Below are 26,478 nucleotides of genomic sequence, written 5' to 3' on the forward strand. Positions count from 1 at the left end.
TAGAGAAAAATCAGACTACATTTTAGTAGTAGTCAATGCAGAAATCCAGGTCATTCAAGGGTTCACTTACTTTTTCTTGCAGCTGTATATACACAGAGTGCATTCATAGAGGTTCTATATAATATACGATACGCAAAGCATCCTTAACCTCTGAAAGTTTACAAAAGACAGCCAAACCTATGATGGGATATAATAATGCTACTAACAGCAGAGATTAGAACTGATCATTAACTCCAGGATGTCAGGAAATCCGCAAGTTCTGATAAATGAACACACTAATTTCCAGGTCACTACTCTTGATTTTAGGGTGAAAAGCTCTAACTGTGATCATTTCGACTGAATCTTCCATCCATCGCATCACTTCAAAAGTGTTTTCTCTCTGGCTGAGCTAATGTGCCTCATGTGCCTTTAATTAACTCGCCATCGGTAGGCCGACTCTCCGTCCCCATAACAGAAGGATCTCCCCAATTGTCATAAAAATTACAGCCAGCCCGTTACATAAGCTTCTGGTTGGCAAAAAGAGAGAACCACAAGATGTTTGACATCTGCTTCTTGCAAAGCTTGTTCTTTTCAGCTGCTGCCAGGAAAATAGATCTATTCGCCCCTCCCGATATGGTGAGTGCAGAAGTCGACAATCATAAAAGTTCAAGCAAACTTAAAAGGCAACCAAATGAATTTAGTCAATGATGGTTTTATATCGAGGAGGGAGGGCGGGCGGGAGTCGGGAATTTGGGTCACTACCCAAGTTTGGTGAAACGTATAAACAAAGAATGAAATACAGGCAACATCTGCGCAGAGAAAAAAAACTGTAAGGTTGGGAAATGAATGTTATGGTAGAAATAGCCTTCAATTATCACTGCTCGACACATTAACATGGAAACGACACACTGGTTTAACGCTTTCCAGCAAGGCTGGCGGCTTCACACAGCGGAGGCAGAGTGTATAGACAGTTTGGGGTCTATCAATACGCCAAGATTTGAAGGGCTTCAATTAGATCATAAAAACAAACTAAAATTAATAATTTGCCTTTCTTTGCCCATAAACAGCGCCACTCTATAGGCCATGTCTGGTATTGTTTGTTTCACTTAGAGGTATTCACAAGATGGGTGATAAAAATCTGATTGTTGGGGTCCTACCGCTTAGACCTCCACCGATCCTGAGAACAGACATCTTGTATCTTCCTTTTCTCATCATTGTAGGCACACTGCACCCACACAAAGTCACAACAGACTGAATGGAGAGGTGGTCGCGCATGCGCAGAACTGCCCCATTAATTTTATTGGGGCTGACGGAAAGAGTGCAACTGCTTGGCTATCTCCGTCAGCCCCACTGAAACTGAATGGAGTGGCACTGCGCATGCATGACTGCCGCTCCATTCAATCTCCTCCTCACTGTGGAGGGTGCAGCAAGCAAGCAGTGAGAAGATCAGTGGGGGTCTCTGCAGTGAGGCTTTCATCAATCAGACTTATCTATACTATGGATAGGAGATAAAAGTTTATCTTGGGTCTACCCTTTTTATACATGGCAGAGCTACATGACAGGAGAGTCGACAAGTCCTCCAATGTATGATTTCTGGAACCCAATGGATCATGACAACGGGACCCACCTCACCCCCTCGTGAATGTAGCACCAGTGAGCTTCTATGGAACTGAGGGAGACAGCAGAGCTCAGCACTCTACTGTCTCTATAGAGCAGTGTTCCCCAACTCCAGTCCTCACGGACCCCCAACAGGTCATGTTTTCAGGATTTCCTCAGTATTGCACAGATGATGTCATTATTCTCGGTGCCTCAGACATTGCTACAGGTGTTCTTACTATAGGATATGAAAACATGACCTGTTGGGGTGCCTTGGAGATTGGAACACTGCAATAGACCATGAATTGAAGAGGTGGTCAAGCATGTATACTGCAGCACCATTCGCTAGGGGGAATCTGGCTGCGCCATTCTCATGATTACTGTTGCCCTGGTGAAAAAAAATAGTCTGAATTTTCACGAAACCTGATAAGTCAAAACAGATTTTTTTGCGGGGAAAAGAAAAAAAAGAAAAAAAAAATTTAAAAAAAAAACGCAGGACTATCTAATTTCCCATGTCATCTGCTGCAGAGGTCAGCGTGCGGCCAGGGCACCTTGCTGATGTCACCAAATGTTTCCTCCATCTTGCATATGGGCAGCGATTTTTAATTGGACGCCTGCATCACATGACCCAGACATATATAACATAGGCACAGAGTAACCAACAGCCATTTTACAGTTTAGCGCAGTTGAGAAACAGCATCATGTGTATACGCCTATATAACACGTAGCTGGTGAATAGGGACATCTATAGGGACAGAGGATATATTGCTGAAAGCTTGTATACCAGCAGAGAAGTTAAACTGAGTTTCATTGGGGGGGAGGGGGGGGGGGGGGGAGTATAGAAAGTTGTTGCATCACGTTTATATGCCTGTATACAGGGAGGGGGGATATTTCTGCAGCAGTAAAGCAGACTACGCTTTGGCGCGGGGAATATTGCCGTTCTCCTGTCCTTAGACATCGGAAAACACGCTAGTCCGGCCACTAGGAATTATTTACAATAACAAAAAAAAAAACCACCACAAGGTCTACTGTACATATCCACGAATAAATGTATAGTTGGGCCTGAGCCGTGGCTGCGACAATACAGGACAAGCAGGAGCCCGTGGCGGCAGCACTCCCACACATTTACTACAGGGAGGTTACTAATGATCGTCCCGATGTGAAGCCCTCAGAACTCCCGCTTAGTGACACTCAGACAGAGACATTTATATAAGAATGGAAACAGACTAAAATTTTCACTTAGCAGAACTGTCTAAACAGTAAGATGTCCTCGTTGCCCCTAGCAACCAGTCACAGCGCAGCTTTCATCTCTCAAGCTGCTGAGGTAAAATGAAAGCTGCGCTGTGATTGGTTGCTATGGGCAGCGAGGACAGACTGTTTTGTTAAGTGAAGCCCAAAAGTTAAATTCTGCCGTAATCGTTGCTAGATGATACAAAATGTCTGCCAACAGACAGATGTGAAAATTAGGGACTTAAATGCTGTCCTAACACTCTGATTAGTCTGATGAATATACACCCAGTGGGCGCACTACGCCTTAGCGGTCCTGTGATTTTAATGACAAAGGTGACATCTATAAGCAAAAAAAATCAAGGGATGGGTTTCCTAGCTATAGCGGACCGCCCTCTGTGGGCCGAAGCCTTAAGGGAAAGTAGGAGACTGAGCTGTGTGGGACTTCCATCAAAACATGTGCCAAGTCTCCTGTTTTTGCTTGTACTGTATAGTCGCAGCCATGGTTGATGCCGCCCTATACATGTAATCATTTGTGGAGCAATGGCTGCCCCCACTTGTGTCAGGCTCTCCTTGCACACATCTGCCCCAAGCCTTCCTAAGTCCACTATAGAGCTCCGTATCCTTAATTACCGTGAAACTCGACCCCATATCGCACACAGGATTGTGTGATTTCCCTGCGGACGGGCGGCGTTTTTGACATCACTTCAGGGAAGTAGGACCAGCAAGCTTTTCCCAATGTTTTCAATGGAAAAACTCGCATCGCACTCGCTGCACAATGTGTTTGCCGGCCCCACTGAAAACAATGGGCGAGGGGTTTTGAGGGAATGCCCAAAGATAGGACATACCGCAATTTTTTTCCCACGTCACAATGCGGAGGAAGGGAAAAGTGCTCACGTATATGACTTCATTCACAAGAATGGGGTTCATTTTCGTGAGAGATTTATCCATTTCGCAATCTTGAGTGATTTTCTCGGCCGTGTGAAAGCACCCTAAGAGCTTTTACCCACGTTTTTTTTTTCACTGCAAATTCGCTGCGTTTTTTTCTTCCAGATGTCAATGGGACTTTCTAATGTTAAATTCGAAAAGCACAAAAAAAGGCAAGTTTGTGTTTTTGCGTTTTTTGTGCAATGCAAATTTAACATTAGAAAGTCCCATTGACAAAAAAGGAAAAAAAACTCTGCGAATTTGCAGCGAAAAAAAAAACCCGCTAGTGGGTAAAAGCTCTTCGGGTGCATTCTCACAAACATATGTATTTTGCTGTGTATTCGCAGGCCAGAATACGCGGTTGCCTTGTGTTTGTCTGCCTGGCCGCAGTATTTTTAATTGCATAAATATGCCGTGTATTTACATGTGTAAAATGAAGGCAGAAAATCACGATGCTTTTGTGTGTAAATACGAAGGTTTCCTGTGTATTTCGCGTCCATCACGCCCATTGCTTTCAATGGGCTTCTGAAGTGTTTAATACGCACCCAATAGGACACGGGACATTTTTTCATGCAACTGCAAATCACGTTTAAAAAAAACACGCTCAAGTGAACAAACCCATTAAAATCAATGAGTTCCAATTACTACGTATTGCGCACGTAATTAGCTGTGCAAATACGCTCATGTGAACAAGCTCTTAGGCCCAGGGAGGTGTCTGGTAAACGTAGCAAGCCTATCTTTCCCAGGTCATTTTAATTCGACCACATGGCTGGTATCCCACTACCCTGAATCATTTTGAGGCTCAGGCCCGAAAGAGAGGTATCTGTCTGTGTTAAGACCTGTCCGTAAGCATAGTCACCTGGACTTGTATATATGCACTAACCATTTAAAAATGCAAGCATCTTAGCACACATTTTGCTCAGATATTAAGTGTATAAGTGCCATAACCACATACTACGAATTATATATTTGCAGACCTACACAGCTAACGGTGGGGTTTGGGAAATTCAATTATGCCGCTGCAACCTGGAAAAGTGCACAAATCTATAATCTGCGACATTCTGTTCTCTCATATCGTGCCTCCTATGGATTGCGGCCCATTTAGTTGGCGTTTTGTTAATATAAAAACGAAAAGAAACCCAAAACAGGGAAACTGCAAATACACATTCCACTAGGAGTACACTCTGGTGGTGTTGCTGCTCTGCCAAAATGGAGCTGACCCATTCTTATTAGCTTGGGCACAGAACAGATCTATGGCAGACTATCACCCTGTTCTGGGACACCTAAGGCCGGGCTCACAGGCGGCCTGGTTCCACATGCGGGAGGCCTGCAGTGGACTCAGTCTGTGAGCCCGGACGGTGACCCTGTGTACCTGCTATTACTGTATTGCAAACAACCACGGCGACTCTGCGCAGCACAGGGGTTTTTTTTTTGTATTTCCTGCACCGTCACTTAGCGATGACGTGGGTACATGCAGCCCATACACAATTAAAATTGCTGCGTGCCGGACGAACTCCAATGACATTAATAAAGGCCGTCCACGTGGCTTCCTCAGCAAAATAGAGCATGCTGCGATTTTTCTTCCGCTTGCAGAAAATGCGAGTGTGAACGAAAAATCAAAATGCACGCTTTCATTGTGGAATCCGCAATCCAAATTCGCCCGTGTGAGCCCAGCCTAAAAGCTCTATATAAATTCTACTATGAAGATCCTCTGCCAACAGCAGCAATTGAGGAGACCTCCGTTCTGTAACTTCCCAGGTGAAAGCAGCACATCGTTGAGTTATGGAGAATACTTTGGCGCTTTCCACATGCTAGTTGTAACATATTTCTGCGTATGGCCCTGAGCTTTCTCGAGGCCAGGCAATTACTGGATGGTTGCTATGACTGTGCTGCCGCTGACCTTGCATGTCTTGCTTCCAGATTTTCTTAAACATGCACTTACAGGATTAGAGGCTTGAAGCTAGAATAGTTAGTGAAAATGACATGTGGAGAAGATTCAGAGCCGTGGAACTTCTCCATGACTCATTCTCATTATAGGTTACTCATTGTGCCCCAGGTTCTAGATAACTGCAAGAGGAGAGCAAAGCCGACTAAATACAGCAGGCAAATCTGTGCCCATCGATCAGATTATTGCCCCGATCCCTTCCGACACGCTATGTAATGGCACAAAGGCACCAAGCTGGTGAGAACAAGGAAATAGATTCAAACATGACAGGAAATGATAAACTCTGACCCAAGAGCTTACAATCACTAAATATTATGGCAGGGAGTTTTTTGGGGGGGGTGAGCAAGCAGCAACACCAACCCCTAATGACCACCACATGGTGTTTTAACGGGTGCAGTTTAAGGGCTCCTTCACACCGGCAATCGCAATATTGCCATGAGAAAATCGTGGCAAAATCCCAACTTTTTTTCCTCATTAAAACATCACTGCCCATTGCAATTTTCTCAAAGTTTGTGGTTAGCGATGTGAGAAAAAGGAGGCTTCATAGGGAAACATGGGAGATTTTTATTTTAAATATCGCACATTGCAGAAAGAAAGGACATGGCACATTTTTTTCTCTCGCAACACCGCATGAGTGAAAACATCGCAAATGTGAAGGAAAATATTGAAAATCATTGACTTCATAATTCTACGCTTTTACTCACTCTCACATTGCGGGATTTACTTGCCAGTGTGCAGGAGCCAGGCTGGGTTCACACAGGGCGGATTCCCGTCGGAAATCTCGCGGTTTGGCCGCAGCAAAAACCGCGAGATGTCCGCCGGGAGAACCGCTGCGGCTTAAGGCGCAGCGGCTTTGAAGCGGCTCGGCCGCATGCTTTTCCGTTGTGGCCGGCGCTCCCATAGAGGAGAGCGCGGCCGCGACGTAAATAAACAAAAAAGGAAAGGTAAATAGACATGCTGCATCTTTTGAAACCGCGGCCTTCTGAGAAATCTCATCCACATGGCTGGCTAATCCCGAGATTAGCGGCCGGGGGCAGATCTGCCCTGTGTGAACCCAGCCTAAGGGCTCATGTCCACGGGCAAAATAGGATTTAGGATCCGCAGCGGATTTCCTGCATGCGGATCCGCATCCCATAGGGATGCATTGACCACCCGCGGGTACATAAATACCCGCGGATCGTCAATAAAAGGGATTTAAAAAAAAATGGAGCATGGAAAAATCCGGACCATGCTCCATTTTCGTGCGGGTCTCCCGCGGGGACGGCTCCCGCGGGCTTCTATTGAAGCCTATGGAAGCCGTCCGGATCCGCGGGAGACCTAAAATAGGAATTTAAAGTATTTACCATCCGGCGCGGGCGGGGAAGGTCAGCTGTTCCTCACGGCCGCATCTTCCTTGCTTCGGCTCGGCGGATGTGCCCGGCGCATGCGCGCGGCACGTCGGCGACGTGCCGGCGACGTGCCGCCGGCGTCAGGAATTCATCCGCCGGCCGAAAATGAAGATCCGGCCGTGAGGAACAGCTGATCTTCTCCGCCCGCGCCGGATGGTAAATACTTTTAAATTCTTATTTTCGGCGCTCATGTCCGCGGGGCAGGAGGGACCCGCTGCAGATTCTACATGGAGAATCTGCAGCGGATCTTATTTTCCCCGTGGACATGAGGCCTAAGGGTTATCTGCTGCTGCACCAACTTCCTACTGCAGTGTTTTAGAAGATAGCAGTGCTGTATTCCCAATTCCCAAGGCATTTCCACACCGGGTGCTGCATATTTGTGTGCGTAAAAGAGTTTACTGTACTTTGCGTACGCAATTGCATGCTCTGAAAACACATACTTTATCTCAGCCACTGAAATGGCCAATTAGTTTAATGAGTTCCAGGTGTGTGGTTTTCTTGCACAGGAAAATAGAGCATGCAAAAAATGCACCTGTGAACAAACCTATTGAAATCAATGGGTTTTATTTTCTGCGTATTATGCGCACACATTTTTTGCTCATGTGACACAGGTCTTACTAAAAGTTAGTGTTAGGAAACTAATAATGCTGGTCTCCGATTGTTTTCACCCTCTAGATGCCCCTGTTTTATTGACCTCAGCATCTAGGTTTGACAAAGGGAGGCTCCCATTGTCAGCCCATCCACAGCGGAAAAACAAAAACCCTCAGCTCCCACCATTGCTCCCCCATTCCTCCGGTCTTCCATCGACAAGCGCTGCAGCAAAAGGCTGCTCCATTCATTTCAATGGGACAGGCAGCAGAGCACAGCGCTGTGGTATCTGCCTGCGCTATTGAGAAGAATGGAGCCGCTGCCTGGTATGTGCAACCAGCCGCCCCATGCCACCCTACACTACAGAAATGGGACTATGCATCTCAAACTGGGGAATTTGTGGGGGGTGGGAGTGGAGAAACTCTGCAGCGGATACCCACCGGCTACTGCGGTTTTCACCTTTTTAATTCCTCCTCAGACTTCACATCCTGTAACTTGGACTATAAATGCTGGGGATGTTTCATGAGGAAATTCAGCCCAGAAAATCCGCAGCATTTCCACTCTGTGTGCACATGCCAGAACTGATGCAAAGGGCTCATGTTTTTGCGGGATCTGATACAGATCTATTTAAAAAAAATGTATATAGCTTCCATCTGCACCAGTTAGACATGCATTAGCAGTTTTGAACTGATCTGTTTGACACGTAGCTCCATTTTACTATGACACATCATGTAAAACTGCATTAAACGGATACTTTAAACTGAAGTATAAATAGAGGTTAAGAGAATAGTTTCCATTTGTGTCCATCCTCCATTGACAGCAAAGCAAGAAGCAATATCTATCTATCTATATATATATATATATATATATATATATATATATATATATATATATATATATATATATGCCTTCCTCTTTGTTTCCACTATTCTAGACAGAAAAAAAAAAAAATACGTCTGCAGTTCAGTCTCCCCCCATCCCATCAAAAATATGGAACTAAGCAGTACGGAGGTGAAGTGTACTCCTAGGGCAGATCAGAAAAACAGAAGACCGAACTCTGTTGTAAACATCGCCTTTAAGGGTTGGTCACGGTCTAAATTATACCACCGTATGCCTTGAACTAAAACCGGAGCCTTGCTCATAGAGCGTCATGAAGTTCTGCTTCCCCTCCATGGTCTGTAAGGAGCGCTGAGGGTAGGAGGACATGTAAGCAATCGCGTCAGCGCTACTGGTGGTGGTCTTATTAGCAAGTGACCGCTGCATCAATAGCTCATACATAAGTAGGCTCTTAGTGAGGCCGACGTCACACGGACACATCTGTACACAACATTTGCGTGAGCAATACGCAGAGAATAGAACCTATTCATGTTAATGGGTTCATTCGCATGCATGTATTTTCAATTGGCGCGTTTGTCTCATGCAAATTAACACAAAGTACACTATAATACGCCAATGCACAAGCACAAAAAGCAGTTTATGCCGCAAAAGTGCAGCGCTGAGGCACGTACAATTGTGCTTACGCTCATGTGAAGGGGGCCCAAGTCTATTACGGCTGGTGCAGTTCTCTGCTCTGTCCCTCAGCCTGTTACAACATCGGGTGGGGGAAACATAACTAAAGGAATCTTAATACGGGCGAATAATCGGAAACAAGCATTCGTTCATCCGATCGTCTGCCCGTGTGAAGGTGCCACCAACCGTCTGACAAATACTGATGTCAGCTGATCTCATCTTTTATGTAGCCATCTTGGCAGCAGCTCATCTACCCATGTAAACACAATGGAACTGCATGCGCCCAGACAATTGTATTAACCATCATTTGGCAACTTGCAACAATGTATATTGACTGTCCGCCAGGAACAAGAGACTATCTGCCAGTGTAAAAGCACCTTTAATTACAAATTGTTTTTGCAATGCTGATAATATTTAAAGGAATATGTCCAGCATGTTTTGCAAAGTGGCCACCCCAATTTTAGTGACTGCACTGCAGATGTTGGTGCTATAGCGTAAAAACAAAATACTTAGTGACTGTATGATGCCAATATAAAACTTTGTCTAGTTCACTTATTTTCCACTAGATTTCAATAGTGACACACTGGCGCCCTCTGCTGTTCAAAGCCAAGAACAATGCAAAGTAATGAAAATCTAGTCCAAGATTTCTTCTGCTACGGAAGTTCAGCAGGGGAATAGATGGCATCAACTAATTAAAGGCCAACCTAAAGAGTTTCAGCATTTCTACAATACTTTGAATGCAGAGATACATACGAGTTTTTCAGTAGTAATAGCCCAAAGTACACTCACATAACAGCACTGAGCTCTAAGGAATCTAAAAGGTGGCCATAGCCCTTCAACAGTTGGTGGCCAGTCTCACCACCTAATACAGGGCATCCGGCAATTACATGAGTTCCCATTGAGTGCTATGCATGCAGTATTGGAGAAGGCAGCTGATAGTAATAAACTACCCCTGCCATCTCTGTTGGAAGTTCAGAGGAGTAATCAAACTCAAAACTGCAGTTTCTGCAGCACTACAGTACCCATCATTGGCACTTTAATCTAATGTGGACCAGACTGACATTCACACATGTTGGATTCTGTGAACTAAAGCTAATTAACCAGAATGAAGAGTCCTGCTTACTTTTCTGCACATAAGGCACCGGCATAAAAAGGAGGATCCCACGGCATCAACTCCTAAAGGGAAAACATGAAGAGCAAACAGATTAGAAATGAATATTTTTTGGCACAGAGTAATAAATAAATAAATAACAATTCCTAAACAAAAAGAATCGATGATGTAACACACTAAAAAGAACACAGGGGGGGCAATTAGTAGCGGCAACTTACTGCTCTGAATGCAACTCTGATACAAGAGACCAAAACTAAAACTACAATAAAAGGTGCTGGAGTGTAAGTATCAGACGTCCGTCGGTACACGCAACTGACAAAGCTCCGTAAGGCCCGATTCACACAGGCGTATGCGTATTTACGCATGCATTGGTGGAATGGCAGATGGGCATTTGTTCACAAGAGCATTTACCAAACTTGGCACGTGCAAAACGTGCATTAAAAAATAAAATAAAATGCACCGATGCTCGAAGCCATTGAAATGGCCAATTAGTGATAATTCAATATGTTCTTGTCCTGCGCAATTGTACAGGAAAATGGAGCAGGTTACATTTTTTTTTTTAAATGAATGAAACATGCAAGTAAAATGCGTGCATGTGAACGAACCTATATGCGGAGAAATCTTCCCTACATGTCCCAGGAGATCAGCCATGGCCTCTCCCTCCTCCTGACTGTCCTGTGTCTGGCTGTAAGACAACTTTCCCCCTATGCCCAGTTTGAATTGGAGCAATATATTGTTAAGCTCCGCCCCATCAGCCAAAATGGGAAAGATCAGCAGGCAATTAAAGTGGATGTCCAGAAGTATTATAACTTTACCTGCAGGTACTTTCATCTCTAACAAGCCAACCATCACCTGTCAGATCCAGTGCTGCTCCAGCAGTCCCTGCCAGTTGTTGCTTACCTTTTCTGTAGTAAGGATGTGCTGTATATACATGTGACCCCCGCAGCCAAAGGTCATATGTTGTACATGATAGCATCACTGCCAAGGCCAGCGATTGGCTGCAGTGATCATGTGGATGCATAGTACTTCTCCAGAGAACAGAGAAGTACAGCAGCAAGATGCGAGGAGGTTTTATCCTTATGTTTTAGCCTTGCATCTTGTTGCTATACTTCTCTGTTCTCTGGAGAAGTGACTTATGGGTTTTCAGTCCAAACCCAATTTTGTATAGCGTGCACACGACTCGGATTCTAATCTCCTCGCCTGTGGTTTACTCGGAATATATACTGCTGAACATCTTGTGTTTATTGTGGCTACACAGTACATCACCACTGCAGGAAAAGTAAAGTGTTCTAGCAGGGACCACTGGAGTGTCGCTGCTGGATTTGACAGGGGTGTCATGGCTTGATAGATTGCCTGGACTATAGCATTACATTGTACTGCAGGAGCAATCAAAGCAACGCAAGTTTTTGTCCCCTCTGGGGACTGAAACAAAAACGTAAAAATGTGTTTTAAAAAGTTTTATTAATTAAAAAACGGAAAAAAAAGGTAATAAAAGAGTAAAACCCAAAAAAATATTTGTTAACGCTGCGTGTGTAAAAGTCTGAACTTTCAAAGTAAAGCATTATTTACCCGACACCGTGAACTTAGTCAGAAAAAAAACTGCGCCAAAATTGCAAGTATAAGCACCGTTTGTGAAGAAAACATCCCAGCGCTCCGGAACACAGAGGGATCCGTTGTAGGCTCCTTGGTCCAGAATTCTGCTTTTTTGGTTACTCTATCTCCAAGAAAAAAAAGGTTCTAAAAAGCGATCAAAAAGCTGTATGGTATGTACCCCAAAGTGGTAACGATAGAAATTACAGGACGTACCGCAAAAAATAAGCCCTCGCACAACTATGTCGACAGAAAAAGATGCGCCCAAAAGACAGACCTCCAACAATCTACTATTAAGGACCTATACTGAGAACAGGCCATCAACAGTTTACTAGGGGGCAAGCTCTTTAAACCTCCCTATTGAGACATGACTGAACATGTGTAGTATAACTAGGGAGCCTTGGGTTGGTGATTCTGAGGTACAAGAGACTGAATCCTTACAAGTGACAAGTGAAGACCCTTTTACACGCAACAATCCATTTCTCCAAGTTAGTTCAAATGGCCAAAGTCAGCGATAAGCGTTACACATGAAAGCGAAATTATCGCTCACTTGTCGTTAGCGGTCATTTAAGTTGACTTTTCTTTCAGTTTGAACAACCTCGTTAGCACTCCCTGGCTTCTCATGCGGCCTAAAAACTCCCCGCACAGCGTTGGTGCAGGGAGCAGACGAGAGGCCGCAAGCAGCCTTTCAGTTTGAAAGCAGTGCACAAGTAATGAACGACCTTAGTGGGGGCGTCGGTGCTCGTGCAGTCGCTTCACAGATGGTCGGACGGTGTAAAAGGGGCTTAACATGTCTGACTGCGGTGGCCAATCATTGGCCATCATGCTCCTGTGAAGTGTGGAAAAGACATGGAATAAAATGTTTTATGGTACACCCGCAAACCGATTTTCATATCTCTAGAATGAAGGCTAAAATCCTCTCACCGGGTTTGTGGGGTTCAGCTTCATCTTCATTCCCAGCATCATTTCAAAATCTTTTAATGTTCTGAAAAAGTAGATAAGCGTGAACGCAGAACAAATAGTGAGAAGTGCGCAGCCTGACGGATCTAATTATCCCCAACACAGACGTACTGAGTAACACCAGCACAATGCATATGGAATGCTAAGAACTTGGGAGGGGAGCTGCCGTGAAATGAGTTCAACTTTGTATACATGTATATAGAACTTGTATCCCGCTGCGGTGATGTCAGAATGAACAGAGCGCCGGCCAAGCAAGCACAGTCACTGCTCCAATGGGTCTAATGGAAATACCCGAGTGCTTGCCTTTCGCATAACTCAGCAGTCTCATTGAAAGCTAATGGAGCGCAAGCGAACTTGTGTGAGCAGCGCTCCATTCAGTAACCCCTTAGTGAGGGCGACACGTGACCCGTGTTCTCAAGATCAGTAGGGGTCTCAGCTGCGAGACCCCACCAATCAGCAGGTTATCACCTATTCACTTAACTTGAAACCTTGATAGCCCCGCTTTAAACATTCTGGCGCACCTTTCCTTAGAACGCTGCATAGTGCTATTCCTTCTATCGCTCCTGGAAATGGATGAATAAATTGACAACTGGGTGTCACAGTCTAACGTTTCCCAATAACTGCTAACACCAACAGACCGAACGGTGACACACCCTATTGACTGGGGGAATGGAAACACCCAGTAATTTATTCAGAGGAACAGCACAATGCAGAATTAACCCTTTCCAATCCACTGTCTGACATCTAAAGACATTATGATTTAAGGCTGTGCAGCTCCGATGTTGGAAGACGTCCGTCAGGGTTCTCTTACTGTATATGGTCAGCCTCTCTGCTGTCAGAGCCTATCCAATGTGTCACCTCATGCAGTACTGGCTTTAGCCAGCATATAGCGCCATTGTATAACAGCAGAAAAAGAGTAAGCCCCCCTAGGAAAACTAGTATACAAATTGGATTGGAAAGGGTTAAAATTCTCATTTTTATGTGAAATGCAAGTAATTCCTAAGACATTTCAGGAGTTGCAACAGGTCCTCTTTAAAGGCGTTATCAGGGACTAAAATATTCAGGATGGGTCATTAGTGTATTATATCGGTGGGGGTCCGACTGCCAACTAACTAAGACAACATGGAGGTTGTAACATCCGCATTATTGTCAGACTGTTTATTCTAAAGTCATGGTTACCAGGGGAGCGTGGATGCTCTGGTTAGACTTGGGGTTTTGTGATGCGTCTGGTGACATTCCGGCATGCATGCAGGAGTTTGCGCGTGCGCAATTTTTTTTGTGTAACGTTTGACATGTTTGCATCACAACATCCCCCCACGCACACGCATTCAGTGGCGAGGACGCCGGTAAAGGCATCCAGAGCATGGACCAGTTACCACAACAGAGATACAGTGGTAGGTATGGTACCAAAATAATGTTTTATTGTTTGTAATGTACATGCTGATTCTAATTTATGTAGTGGGCGTATATTTAACCCAGATTGGTGGTTTGTTATTTATATGCCAGTATGTCTAGGCGGGATAAAGACCTGGGAAGGCTGAAACGTTGCCTGCTGTGTGATTATGGAATAAAGATTTGGTAACATTTTCACCATATATGCTGCCACAGTCTTTTCAATCCCAACACCCCACTGATCAGCTGCTTGAAGGTGCACAGCGCTTGCCCAAGTGCAGTGGCCATACATCGAACACACTAACATCACAGCATGCAGTAAGCAAGAGATCTGGAGCTCTGTGTCAGAAAAATGGTGCCAGGCCACTATTCGGCCATGTTCATATGAGTTTCATGCTGCAGACAAAACCCCCATTAAATCTGTATGTAGACCTGCAACATATAAATGTTAGATCTTCAGCATGTCAATTTATGCTGTAAGTGTTCAGTGTGGATTTCACACTTGGCGCTACAAAGGGTAAAATCTGCAGGTTTCCGCACCAAAAATCCATTGCAGCTCCAGTGTGTGACTTATCCTAAATATACAGTATAAAATCTATCAGTGCTGAACAACATACAACATGGTGTTAGATAGTAAACATTTACTTATAGACAAAAGACTGCGGACTATAGGAATCAACTGCAGCACTGAAGGCAAACTGAACGGGCTTCTGCATCAATGGAAGAACCACCAGGAGATTCAGCATTCTGTGCAGATTAGTACTGCGTTTATTGTAAACTTAGAGTAAATGCAGGAAGGGTGATAAAAGATATCACTCACCAGTTCCATCCCTTGCTAACCCGGTCCTGCCAGCAAGGCTATTTACATGCTGCAGCAGCGATGTGGGTATACGGGCAAATTGCTGCAGCAGACATGTAAGCAAAGCTCAGGGTGGGTAGGACCTGAACAGCAGTGAATCACACTAATTATTATAGCATCGTTTGTTTTAACGCTTTTAATGCATTTACCCAAAGTTTGCTTTTTCTTATTATTATAACACATACGCCGCCATTAATATATATTCACAGCAGTCAGGACGCAGTTTTCGGTGACAGAGCTCCACTTGCCTTGTATAGTTACTAGTTTCCTGGTTTGAACAGCCCCACGCTGTGTGATACATCCCCTAACAAGTGTAACTCACCGTTCTCGAAGTCTGTTGGATAACTTTTCAAGAAACGACATCACGGTGTCTGTCAATAACAGAGAAGGTTGGAAAAGCCAAGAAAAGCAGAAAGAAACTGCAGCTTACATAATGCTGACAACCAATTCATTTCCGTTCTTATGTCCATCTTAAAGGTCACTCCACCTTAACGAAAATCTATCCCTATAAACCCGGCATAAACTACTAAAATGTGCCGACAGCTGAAGAGTCAGATTCAGCAATGTAATCTCTGAACTCACTGTCACTCCTCCGCAGAAATCCAGCAAAGGGTGCATGCTCTGTATGTAATGCCCCCCTGAAGTAGAATCCTTGATGCTTCATTATCATACAGAGCTGTTTGCTGGCTTACCACAAGGAGTGTGAGTTCAGAGATAAGAGTTCCCTTATTGGAACATAGCTTCAGCTATCCACATATTATGGTAGCTTAGAAGTATTTATGGCGACAGCTTCCCTTAAAAGTAAAATATGCCTTTCAGGAACTTCAATCAGGATACATTTTTTTAGGCACTAATCTCTGTTCTGACCCCATGCCATATAGAGGTGTTCGATAAATGTAATGGGTGGATGCATCATGGAATTACAGAAGCTGAACCAAGCAGCCAGTTGGCATACTTCACTCAGCAGACGAGCCAAAACATTACCTGGATTTTTTGCCATGGTGCCAAGCAACGCCCTGTGTGCAAATGTGGGGTAACCAATAAGTTGAGCTAAAGCATTTCTATTGCTGAGCAGTTCATCCAAGCACTTCATCTGATTGCTGTTGGGATACAGAAAGATCTTATAAGCGGCTTCTCGAACCTAAAGAAAACAGATGACAGTAATAATGTAACATCACATATGGACAATGCAGCAAATGCAACATATGTAATCTGAAGGGTCATTTACATTAAAACAACAATGCCAAATCAGCTGATCGGCAGAGATCCCGAGCGGTTGATCCCCACGATCTACTAGCTTTCCTGAAAGCTTGCTCCTGGAGAACCCCTTTAATGCTTGCTACTGTGCACCAGTACCATGATAATAGTACAACATACACCTCCAAACCACTTACCAGATCATCCGAACAGTCGGCATGCAATCCACTGATCTGTATGTACTTCCCATCCCAGGAAAAATTAGAGCGGATATGTTCTGGTATAATACTGACATCTATTCTATTTGGCAGGTTGGTTCCCATCAGGAAGTCAGTAGTTAGGTCTGCGATCGCAACATTCAGGTTGACGGCTTTCTGACGCTGCAATGAAACAAAGAAATTATTCTTTGGATACAGATATCAGACTGAACTAAATTTTCTACACCCAGGGAAATGAAACTTGCTGCAGGGGTAGTAAGTACCTACTGGAAGAGTGACAGCGCTAGCTGCTGTCTTCTAGGAAACCCTGGTGGGAAACACTGCTAGACACAAAGTTATTAGGAAACTTAAAGGGGTTGTCCCGCGGCAGCAAGTGGGTCTATACACTTCTGTATGGCCATATTAATGCACTTTGTAATGTACATTGTGCATTAATTATGAGCCATACAGAAGTTATAAGAAGTTTTTCACTTACCTGCTCCGTTGCTAGCGTCCTCGTTTCCATGGAGCCGACTAATTTTCACTGTCTAATGGCCAAATTAGCCGCGCTTGCGCAGTCCGGGTCTTCTTCTTTTCTCAATAGGGCTCCGTGTAGCTCCGTCACGTGCCGATTCCAGCCAATCAGGAGGCTGGAATCGGCAATGGACCGCACAGAAGCCCTGCGGTCCACCGAGGGAGAAGAATCCGGCGGCCATCTTCAACCGGTAAGTAAGAAGTCATCGGAGCGTGGGGATTCAGGTAAGCGCTGTGCGGTTTTATTTTTAAGTCCCTGCATCGGGGTTGTCTCGCGCCGAACGGGGGGGGGGGTTTGAAAAAAAAAAAAAAACCCGTTTCGGCGCGGGACAACCCCTTTAAATAGTTCAGACACCCTTAATAAGAGTTGTTTCACAAACATAGCCCATTTTAATGTGAAATCAGGGGCTCAGATTCTCTAACCTTCCGGCGACCAGCTGGTTTTGATAGGGGAATACAAGAATGGGCATCCATACGATGTCCAAATACCATATGGTCAGCGCTGGTCGTCCATACACATTGACAAGCTGAGATCTGCAAAGCAGCTCTGCTTTAGCTAATAGTTCCAAGTAGGGTATCCCCCTCTATGATGTCAATATGTCCAGATTTGTGTATGATCCCTTTAAAATCATGGGAGGAAAAAAGGATCATTTTATGCAACATGCTTCTCAGCTCAATGCAATGAGTCAAGGTCGACAAGAATATTGACCAGCACTCGTTTACTGTTCTTTATACAGGCTGAGAGTCATTGCTATGTGGACTGCTATCAGTAAATAGGACTATCGTTTGTCCCTACAGGCCGGGTGCACATCGCCCCATTCACATGGGAAGATGATGTAGCGTTCATAGGCGGATTGTTGCCTCTTTTACACAGCCCAGTGTCATAATTGAGCAGAGTAAGGTTGCTTTCACACAGGCTACAAAATCACATGATCTTGTCGCGATGTGACAGCGCTACAAAACGCATGTATGTAAGGCTCATGGTTTCCAATGGCTTTGCGCAAGAAAATCGCGGGTAGCAGAGACGTGATTTTTCACAAGAAAAAGCATCACTGGCGCTACAAAATCGCGTGTACAAAGCTGCGATATAGCAGCGATTTTGTAGCGCCAATATCGCTGTCATCCGTGTGAAAGAGGCCTAAATGGGCCTTTAGATCTGACAGCACCACACAGAGAGAACGCACACGTTTACCTTCTCGTATCAAGATGAACTGACCTTTTCCTCGCTCATGTGGATTCCGCTGATCTCAAAATCAATTAAAAACAATTCAGCCACGCGTCTGTAAAGGACGAAAAAGGGATTAGGAAGACTAAAGGGGGTTCTCTGATTAGCAGCAATGGCACAAAGTGTAGTTGTAACCTGGCGCCCTACAATAGCAACAGGTGACACATGCTGGGCATAGACACAGTAAAACTTGCAATGCCACTCCCCTCCATCTGATAAGTCATGTGCACATGGGTTACCCTCAGTGGATAACTCCGTCATGTACTTTTATTCACAGGTTATTTATTACAAGACTACTGTTTTCGAAACTTTTTTTAAACCAGTAATATTGGTGTAAGACTCTAGGAAAGTTCTTTCACCCGGGGAAGAGCAGAAATGAAGAAACGACACCACAACTCATAACTGCACAACATGAACTCCAAAATATGCGCTAAATAGCCACTTTATCAGAGATCCCATCTAATAGCAGGTTGGACCATAGGTATTCAGTACCACAGAAATTCTACTAGATGCCGAAATTGTTCTACAGTAATATTGGCCCACACGGACAGGAAGCTTCTTGCAATTGTCGCAATTAGATGGAGGTGCCGACATGCTCTGACCAGCTGACAGGAAGGGTTCATAGATTCATGCTGCTTGTGCCAAATTCTGCCCTCCCATCAGCACGGGGCAACAGAACTCTGGATTGATCTAACCAGGTGATGTTTTTCAACTGCTCAGTGATCCAATTTTTGCAACCTGGCGTTAGCTTCTCTTAGACAGTAATGGTGCTAGAACTAATCGTCTGCTATTCTAGCCCGAATGAGGAGTTGTGCATTCAGACAAGTTAGTTGGAGCACCAAATTGGGCAGCAATTTGGTTGACTGTGTACTGGCTGTTTGTCAGAACAATTTCTGACATCCTCCTCCGACCCCTTTCTTGAAGAGTTGCTTCCATTCCCAGGATCCTATTTCGCTCATTCTTTTTCCTCAATCGCACCATTCTCGGTATATTTTCCACACTTTTGCACAAGAAAACCCCACGCGGTTGGCAGTGTATGAAATCATGGCCCGGCTAGTCTAGCACGGAAGACCAGACCTCGTTGAAGTTGCTCAAATCGCTCAATTTTCCCATCTAATGTGGATTCACACTAAAAGTGATAAATGGAAAACTTAGCACTTGATTTTATGTTGTACGAATCTAATTTTCATGCAAAATGCCAATCACAAAAGGGATGGTATCTCTAATAAAGTGGCACTTACCCCAAGTGTTTTAGAAAAAAAAAAAACACAACCCAACATACCTGGTTTCTGGGTCCAGAGAATCCACAACAGATTTGTTTTCCAGAAGTCGTTTTAAACTGTTGCACAATTCGACATTTGTGTTTAACCTATAAAATAGATATCCGTCTATAAAGATCAGAATGAAAGAGCACGAGTCTACATAACACTGCGAATAGAAGAGAATTGTTCTGGAAGTCAGAAGTGCTATTACTAATAATGTAACAATGCAAGTACTCCACCTGTCATATCGTATTTAATGCACTCTAGTGAAGATCAAGACCCCTACGGGTCCACTGAATTGTCATAGCAGACATAATCCACGGACAGAGGTGACGATGTGTTTGGGAGAAAGCAGCCGTGCTTTTCTAACCCTGGACAACCCCTTTAAGGCATGTTGAGTAAGCGCTGATAATCTACACACGGAACATTTCCCTACAGTACTATAAAAAAATAGTTCCCAACCCTCTACTGTAAAATGTGATGTGAAATAAGTGTAATCATGTGTTCACCAGGCACTTATTTTAGGCAAATTAAGCATCAGAAAACTAAAACTGCTTGTCACGTTCATTGGGGACACAGTAGACCTTGGATATAGCTCCTGCCACTAGGAGGCGACACCAAGTAAAGAAAGCATTCTCCCTCCTACCAGCTATACTCCTCCTAGCTAGATCAGCTTGTAGAAAAGCAGTGAGAGAAAACCAATGAAGACCATCAATACAGATCCTAGCGGGAAAACCAGTGAGAAGCAGACCAGAGTAAGGATCTCGTTTCTTGTAAAATCACACTACCAACGCACGTAAGCAAAACATAACTGGGCGAGTGCCGCGTCCCCCAATGACATGACAAGAAAGGGATTTTACAGTAGGTACGCCTGTGTCATTGGGGGACACAGGAAGATCTTGGGATATTCAAAAGCAGTACCCAAGGGGGCGGAAAAAGGATGTCGACAGCCTGCCACTCCAAGTGGGGGAAGCAGGCGGCTGATCCGGCTGGCAGATGCCAACACTTCCTGCAGAACAAGAAGTAACGAGGACAGAGAGTAGCTTCTACCAGAATATTCGCGCTAGAAAACCCGGTAACTGACCTGAAGACAGGATGTACTCTATTGTTGTGCAACTATTAACTCCAACTGACTTAGGGTGCAAAATCTGAAAGCGGACACATGCCGTCCATAGATGGGGAAAAGGATTTGTCTGCTTGTCGCAGTTGGCCGCAACACCCACTACATATTGCAAAGCCAAGATGGGAGTAACCAGGCAAATGCACAAAGGAGTTGCATAATGACATATGATACGGAGAAGTACCCCAAGGTAATTACTCCCTAATGGAGGAGGTAAATGCAGCAGACTAGTGGTTTGCCACAAGGGAGCCTATGCCATCAAGAACTGCCGATACCTTGTAATAATCGGTTTGCCGGTACTGTATAATTGCAGCAGGCATAAACTCACTATGGAGTAAATGCCTAGGGAAAAGAGATGCTAGAATAGTATTTGGAGCTTGAGGAAGTACGAATAGCTGCTGAAACGCCGCTCTGGGTTCCCCCAGGATGCTGCTGAAGAGGAGAAGGCCGCTAGGAAGAGTCCTAGGATGAAGTCGGGCAGGATCAGAGGTAGCCGACGGTCTATGGGGGTACAACACGGAAGAAAGGAAGTCCTGCCACCCCAACCACACGCCAACTGAAAGTGCCCACCCCCCCTGTCCTTCTCGAGCAGTGCACCAACCAGATGTCCCACCTCCAGCAGAGGCCATTATAGGCCTAGAAGCACCAGCCTGCAGTAGGGCGGACTCCCCGCTTTTGCGACTGCTTCAGGAAACAGGAGCATCAGAGTGGTGGGTAAAGGATTGCAGCCAGCAGTAGAAAGAGGCATTGGTCCGATAGGCGGATGTGCAGGAAGGTGAAGAATGTAACAGGCAGGGAGGAGAAGACTTGGGAGTTAGCTAGACCATGGCTGAAGGGTAGGGATGAGGAGGTGGGACACTGCAAGGTGTGGAGGAGAGGGACGATGGCACTATGCTTACCTCATCCTGTCTACTTACTTCATCTTCATCCTCAACTCTTCGGCTCCCTTGGGGCACCAGCAGGGTCACCTCCTCGGCAAAGTCACTTAGTTGTGAGAGGAGAGCAGGCAGAAATCACAGGTGACCCCATGACTGGCATGATACAGAAAGTTAGTGCTACTCTGTTCCACTTTCCTGCCCTTGGGAGAGGGACCACACTGTGCCTCATATAGCAATGTTCGCCCTCCCTACTTGGGGACAATCAAGGAAGTTTAGATGAGCCCCAATTCCTACCCAGAGGGCAAAGAAAAATAAACTAAAATAAGAAGGGACAGAAGACATGTAGAGCAGGAGGTCTGCCTCCAATGGACACCAAGCTAAGACTGGTCCAGCTCAGTGCTTGCTGGAGGGACTGCCTCCTAGTGGCAGGAGCTATTACTAAGGTCTACTGTGTCCCCAATGACACTCTGTTAGCAACATTCTGCAGCAGCATGTCACATAGATGTAGATATACAACACGGCATGGTCACACAATCTACAGACACTGGTAACATACTTCTCCACCATGGTACCTATGCTCCTGCAGGCCTCTTCAGCGGCTTCTCGGAACGCCGGGTCAGGGTGGGCGACCTTCACAAAATCAGCCTGCCAGTATGAGTAATATCATTAGTACATAAAAGGCAGTGAATACAGATGCAATACAGACATAAAAACACAATTATTATAAAAATGCAAGATTATTCAAGAAAAAGTACTGCCGACGCTCAAAAATCGTGTGACTAAAAATGCGATTTTCTCACAGCGATCGCCAGTGTGCAAAAAACCTTAATCTCAGAAAACCCTTTTAAAATCTCTGCTTTGTGTCAGTGAATGGAAATGTCCAGATCCTGCGTCCTCATCTGTAGGGACCGTAGGAGGGTACGATTGGGTTCATCCCCTCCAGGTACCAACAAGAACGTTTCCATTCACCGACATCGCGTCATGTGACTGCACCAATATGTGTAGCCATACGTCACTGCGGTCACATGACTGACAGACATTCCGCCATTATAGCCGTGTCAACCCGAGCACCATTGTTTCTAGGTTCATAGAAAAACAAGCAGAGAAGAACCAAGTCATTATATCTGCATCATCAAGCTTTTGTTCTCACCAAGTCCGCAACTTTGCAGAGCTCATCGCTCAGTTGGTCAAACAGCTTCACCGTCTCTGCACTGGGAGGTGTATTACACACTCTGTCCACTAGGGATTCCGCTTTTCTTAGGGTATTATCCTGAACGATATGAAACCCCTCTGGAGAACTTAACTCAGGAACTCCAAACAGACCCTGCAGAACGAAAAACGGACAGCGTTACACGTGAAAGACATAACGGACCCAACATGCCTGAACGAGAAGCGATGCCCCGTGGAGGGAAGAGCGCCGAGCGACCTACCGTCATTAATATTACACTCCTGCTATGTATTCGCCAGACTTGTTACGTACATATGGGGACTAATAATCTATATATTGAGATAATGGAATCTAGGAAGAGTAGTGTCATCCAATATGGCCGCCTTCAGCCATAATGTCTAGGGCTCTCACATCAGTGTTTGCTGTGGGTGCGCCGCAGCACTCAATGCATCGCATAGTGCTACATGCAGACAAATCCCCAAGCGTGATCTTGGCGTATATACACATCAAGATCATGTATCACACATATGTAATAAGCCCATAGGGCTCCTGCGCACTGGCGAGAGCGATACTGGGCGGTGATTCACAGCCTTATATCGCCCTCGCAATCCATGTGACTCCCTTGGATGCGAGGAGTTTCATGTGAAAACATGCCTCGCATCACTGCGGGGAATCCCTTCATTCCATAGCTTTCAATGGGGCAGCAGCAGCGCCGGCCCTGTTGAAAGTGATGGGAGAAGATCATGATCCTTTGAACTGCAGTAACAGCTGCGGAAGGGGATTCCTTCATCACTGAACACCCTGCTGCTGCCACTGTGTTCAGTGATGAGGAGACTCCCCGCAGGGATGAAGGAATCCCCTTCCACAGCTGCGTCAAGGGATTGCGACCGTTTCCCATTGCTTTCAATGGGGCCGGCGCTGCTGCTGCCGCATCGAAAACAATGGGCAATATCGCAAAAAGAAAGGAGATGCTGCGATTTTGTTTTCACGCTGCATCGCAGAAGCGAAAACATCGTAAACGAGAATGAAACCATTGAATTCGTTGGTTTCATAATCACGCGTTTTCGCTCTTGCACCGTGCGAAAATCGCCAGTGTGAAGGAGCCCCTAGACTAGAGCCTCACGACAACTGCGGGATGGGGTAGAAAACAAAAACAGGAGACCCAAAAGTCATCTTGGCCCCCGGACCGCGGATTTGTGCCCTACTCATTTGAAAGGGTGAAATCTGATGGGAAAGGCTGCAGCCTCGGGCCGGGCTCACACCGGCGTAACTTCATTGCGTATTACACGCAGAATACACGGGGAATGGAGGTGATTAAAGTACATTGATTTTTTTTTGCGTATAACAATCATGCATGTTCCTTATGTGTGATAGAGCCTTATTGCTCTCTATGGGCGCGTAATAAACGCTGTACATGCGCAATTACATTGTGTATGCATGGCGTTTATATGCAACATCGCCAGGCATCAGAGCGGGAAATTTAAAAAAAAAGGAACAAGTCAGTCTAAAATAAAGTTAAAAAATAAAAGTCGCCGCCCTACGCAGTGATATTCCTGCTCACCGTCGCTCATACAGTGGTAGAATATGATGTTCTACAAGCAGCGATTTACACATATGCTCATGTCAGTGGCCTAAGGCCGGCTGCACACCAACAGGCGCCCGCAACGGAACCCGACTCTGTGCCTGGCGTCCACACGAACCTGACAGCTCGCCGTCGGACTGCGCAGTATGGATTTTTCTTTGACCCCTTCACGACCAAGGACATACCAGTACGTCCTCTGGCCGCGGGGTATGTATGAAAAGAGGTTGCGATGCAACAGCTGACACCCGCGGGCAATAGCCGCGAGCGGCCGCGCGGCCATTAACCATTTAAATGCCGCTGTCATTTCTGACAGCGGCATTTAAATTCCCCGCGGTGAGATCGGGGGAGCCGTGCAGGTGTCATGGCAGCCGGGGGCCTAATGAAAGGCCCCAGGGCTGCCTTAACAGACTGCCTATCAAGCCATCCACACAGAGTGGCTTGATAGACTGCCTGTCAAAAAGCAGTATGACATAATGCTATAGCATTACGTCATACTGCAGGAGCGATCAAAGCATCGCATGTTAAAGTCCCTCAGGGGGACTTCAAAGTAATGTAAAAAAAGAAAAATCAATAAAGTTTTTTATAATTGAAAAAAAAAAAGTTGTAAAAGTTTAAATCACCCCCCTTTTGCCATATCCATTATTAAAAAATCTAAATATTAAAAATATGTATTTGGTATCGCCGCATCCGTAAAAGTCCGAACTATCAAAGTAGCGCATTATTTGTCCCGCACGGTGAACGTCGTCCGAGAAAATAAAGAACGCCAGAAATTCACTTTTTTAGTTACCCTGTCTCCCAGAAAAAAGGGAATAAAAAGCGATCAAAAAGTCGTATGTATTCCAAAATGGTAATATCAGAAACTACAGAACATCCTGGAAAAAATGAGCCCTCGCTCAACTACGTCGACGGAAAAATAAAAAAGTTATCGCGTGCACAGAATGACCGCAGAAAATAATTGAAAAAAATTAAATGTCTTTGAAAAAAAAAAAAAAGAGGAGTATAGTAAAAAAAAACCTATACAAGTTTGGTATCGTAGTAATCGTGCCGACCCACAGAATAAAGTTATCATGTCATTTTTGTTGCCGTTTGTGCGCCGTAGAAGCAAAACGCACTAAAAGATGGCGAAATGTTGTTTGTTTTTTTTCATTTTACTCCACTTAGAATTTTTAAAAAGTTTTTCAGTACATTATATGGTACTTTAAATAGCACCATTGAAAAATACAACTCGTCCCACAAAAAACAAGCCCTCATACAGCGAGGTCGATGGATAAATAAAGGAGTTACGATTTTTTTAAAGGGGGGGGGGGGAGGAAAAAAGGAAAATGGAAAAAGAAAAATGGCCGCGTCATTAAGGGGTTAAACTCTGCGCAGTTTCGATTGCGGAAAAGGCTGCAAGTGAACATGGTGAACCCAGATCTCTGTTGTCCCATGCTGATGGGAGGTCAGAATTTGGCGCAAGCAGCACAAATCGCTGAGCCTTTCCTCTATGGAGCATGTCAGCACCACCATGTGATATGTGCCAGCTACAAGAAGCTTCCTGCCCGCAGGGGCCGATATATAGAACGTGTGTGTTAGTGACTACTACTGGCGCGGCTCCGCTCACCGTGCTCTTCCCGAACACGTCCAACCTCCGCTGCTGGTTCACATTGAACGCGGCACCGACAGGAGACCAGCCGGTGCTGACCCGCCGGCACGCGGGGAGGCGCAGGGTGCCCAGCAGCCGCCGCACTGCCAGCATGGTGTACAGCAGAGGACGCCGGCTGTATACTGCTGCTCAACCTCCAGCCGACCCCGGAACACTGCACCACTAGTAGGAGGGGCTACAGCGTGCGGCTCCTGACAGCTACCTGCTGATTGCTTGATTGACAGCGACCATGACCAGTAAGAAAGAAGACTTAGGACAGTGGGCGGTTCCAATGGTAACCATTGGTCAGCGGTCTGTACACATCCCGCGAGTTGCATGCTGGGAGTTGTAGTTTTCGTTGCATTTGCTTCTGTATATCAAGCGTGTTGTTATATTCTGTATTGATACTGAAATCCCTCCCTGTTATCTTCATAAAGATTCATAAAAACTGGCACAGTGCACATGTAGAGCAGTTGTCCATAGCAACTAATCAGCTCGTTTTTTTTACATAAAAAAAGAGCACAAATCTGGTTGGTTGCTATGGGCTATGCCATGGCAACTCATGGCTCATGGCAAATCAGCCTTCATCCTGCGCCATCCAAAGGATGCAATTTTACGTC

At 45.2% G+C, this 26,478-nt stretch overlaps 1 protein-coding gene across 1 annotated transcript in view; it reads right to left on the reverse strand.

Annotated features, from left to right (window-relative positions):
* MIPEP (mitochondrial intermediate peptidase) overlaps nucleotides 1-26,023 on the reverse strand; it is a 75,858-nt gene extending 49,835 nt beyond the window's left edge. Inside the window, exons 1-10 of the mRNA XM_066582271.1 lie at nucleotides 25,838-26,023; nucleotides 22,635-22,808; nucleotides 22,041-22,129; nucleotides 19,507-19,593; nucleotides 18,216-18,279; nucleotides 16,466-16,648; nucleotides 16,056-16,212; nucleotides 15,394-15,442; nucleotides 12,785-12,845; nucleotides 10,283-10,335 (exon numbers count right to left, since the gene is read on the reverse strand). Coding sequence (XP_066438368.1) covers nucleotides 10,283-10,335; nucleotides 12,785-12,845; nucleotides 15,394-15,442; nucleotides 16,056-16,212; nucleotides 16,466-16,648; nucleotides 18,216-18,279; nucleotides 19,507-19,593; nucleotides 22,041-22,129; nucleotides 22,635-22,808; nucleotides 25,838-25,972 — 1,052 coding nt within the window. The 5' untranslated portion in view covers nucleotides 25,973-26,023. The remainder of the gene's footprint in view (nucleotides 1-10,282; nucleotides 10,336-12,784; nucleotides 12,846-15,393; nucleotides 15,443-16,055; nucleotides 16,213-16,465; nucleotides 16,649-18,215; nucleotides 18,280-19,506; nucleotides 19,594-22,040; nucleotides 22,130-22,634; nucleotides 22,809-25,837) is intronic.
* Between the last annotated feature and the right edge of the window lie 455 nt (nucleotides 26,024-26,478).

The sequence above is a fragment of the Eleutherodactylus coqui genome, chromosome 1 (assembly GCF_035609145.1).
Source record: "Eleutherodactylus coqui strain aEleCoq1 chromosome 1, aEleCoq1.hap1, whole genome shotgun sequence".
Lineage (NCBI taxonomy): Eukaryota > Metazoa > Chordata > Amphibia > Anura > Eleutherodactylidae > Eleutherodactylus > Eleutherodactylus coqui.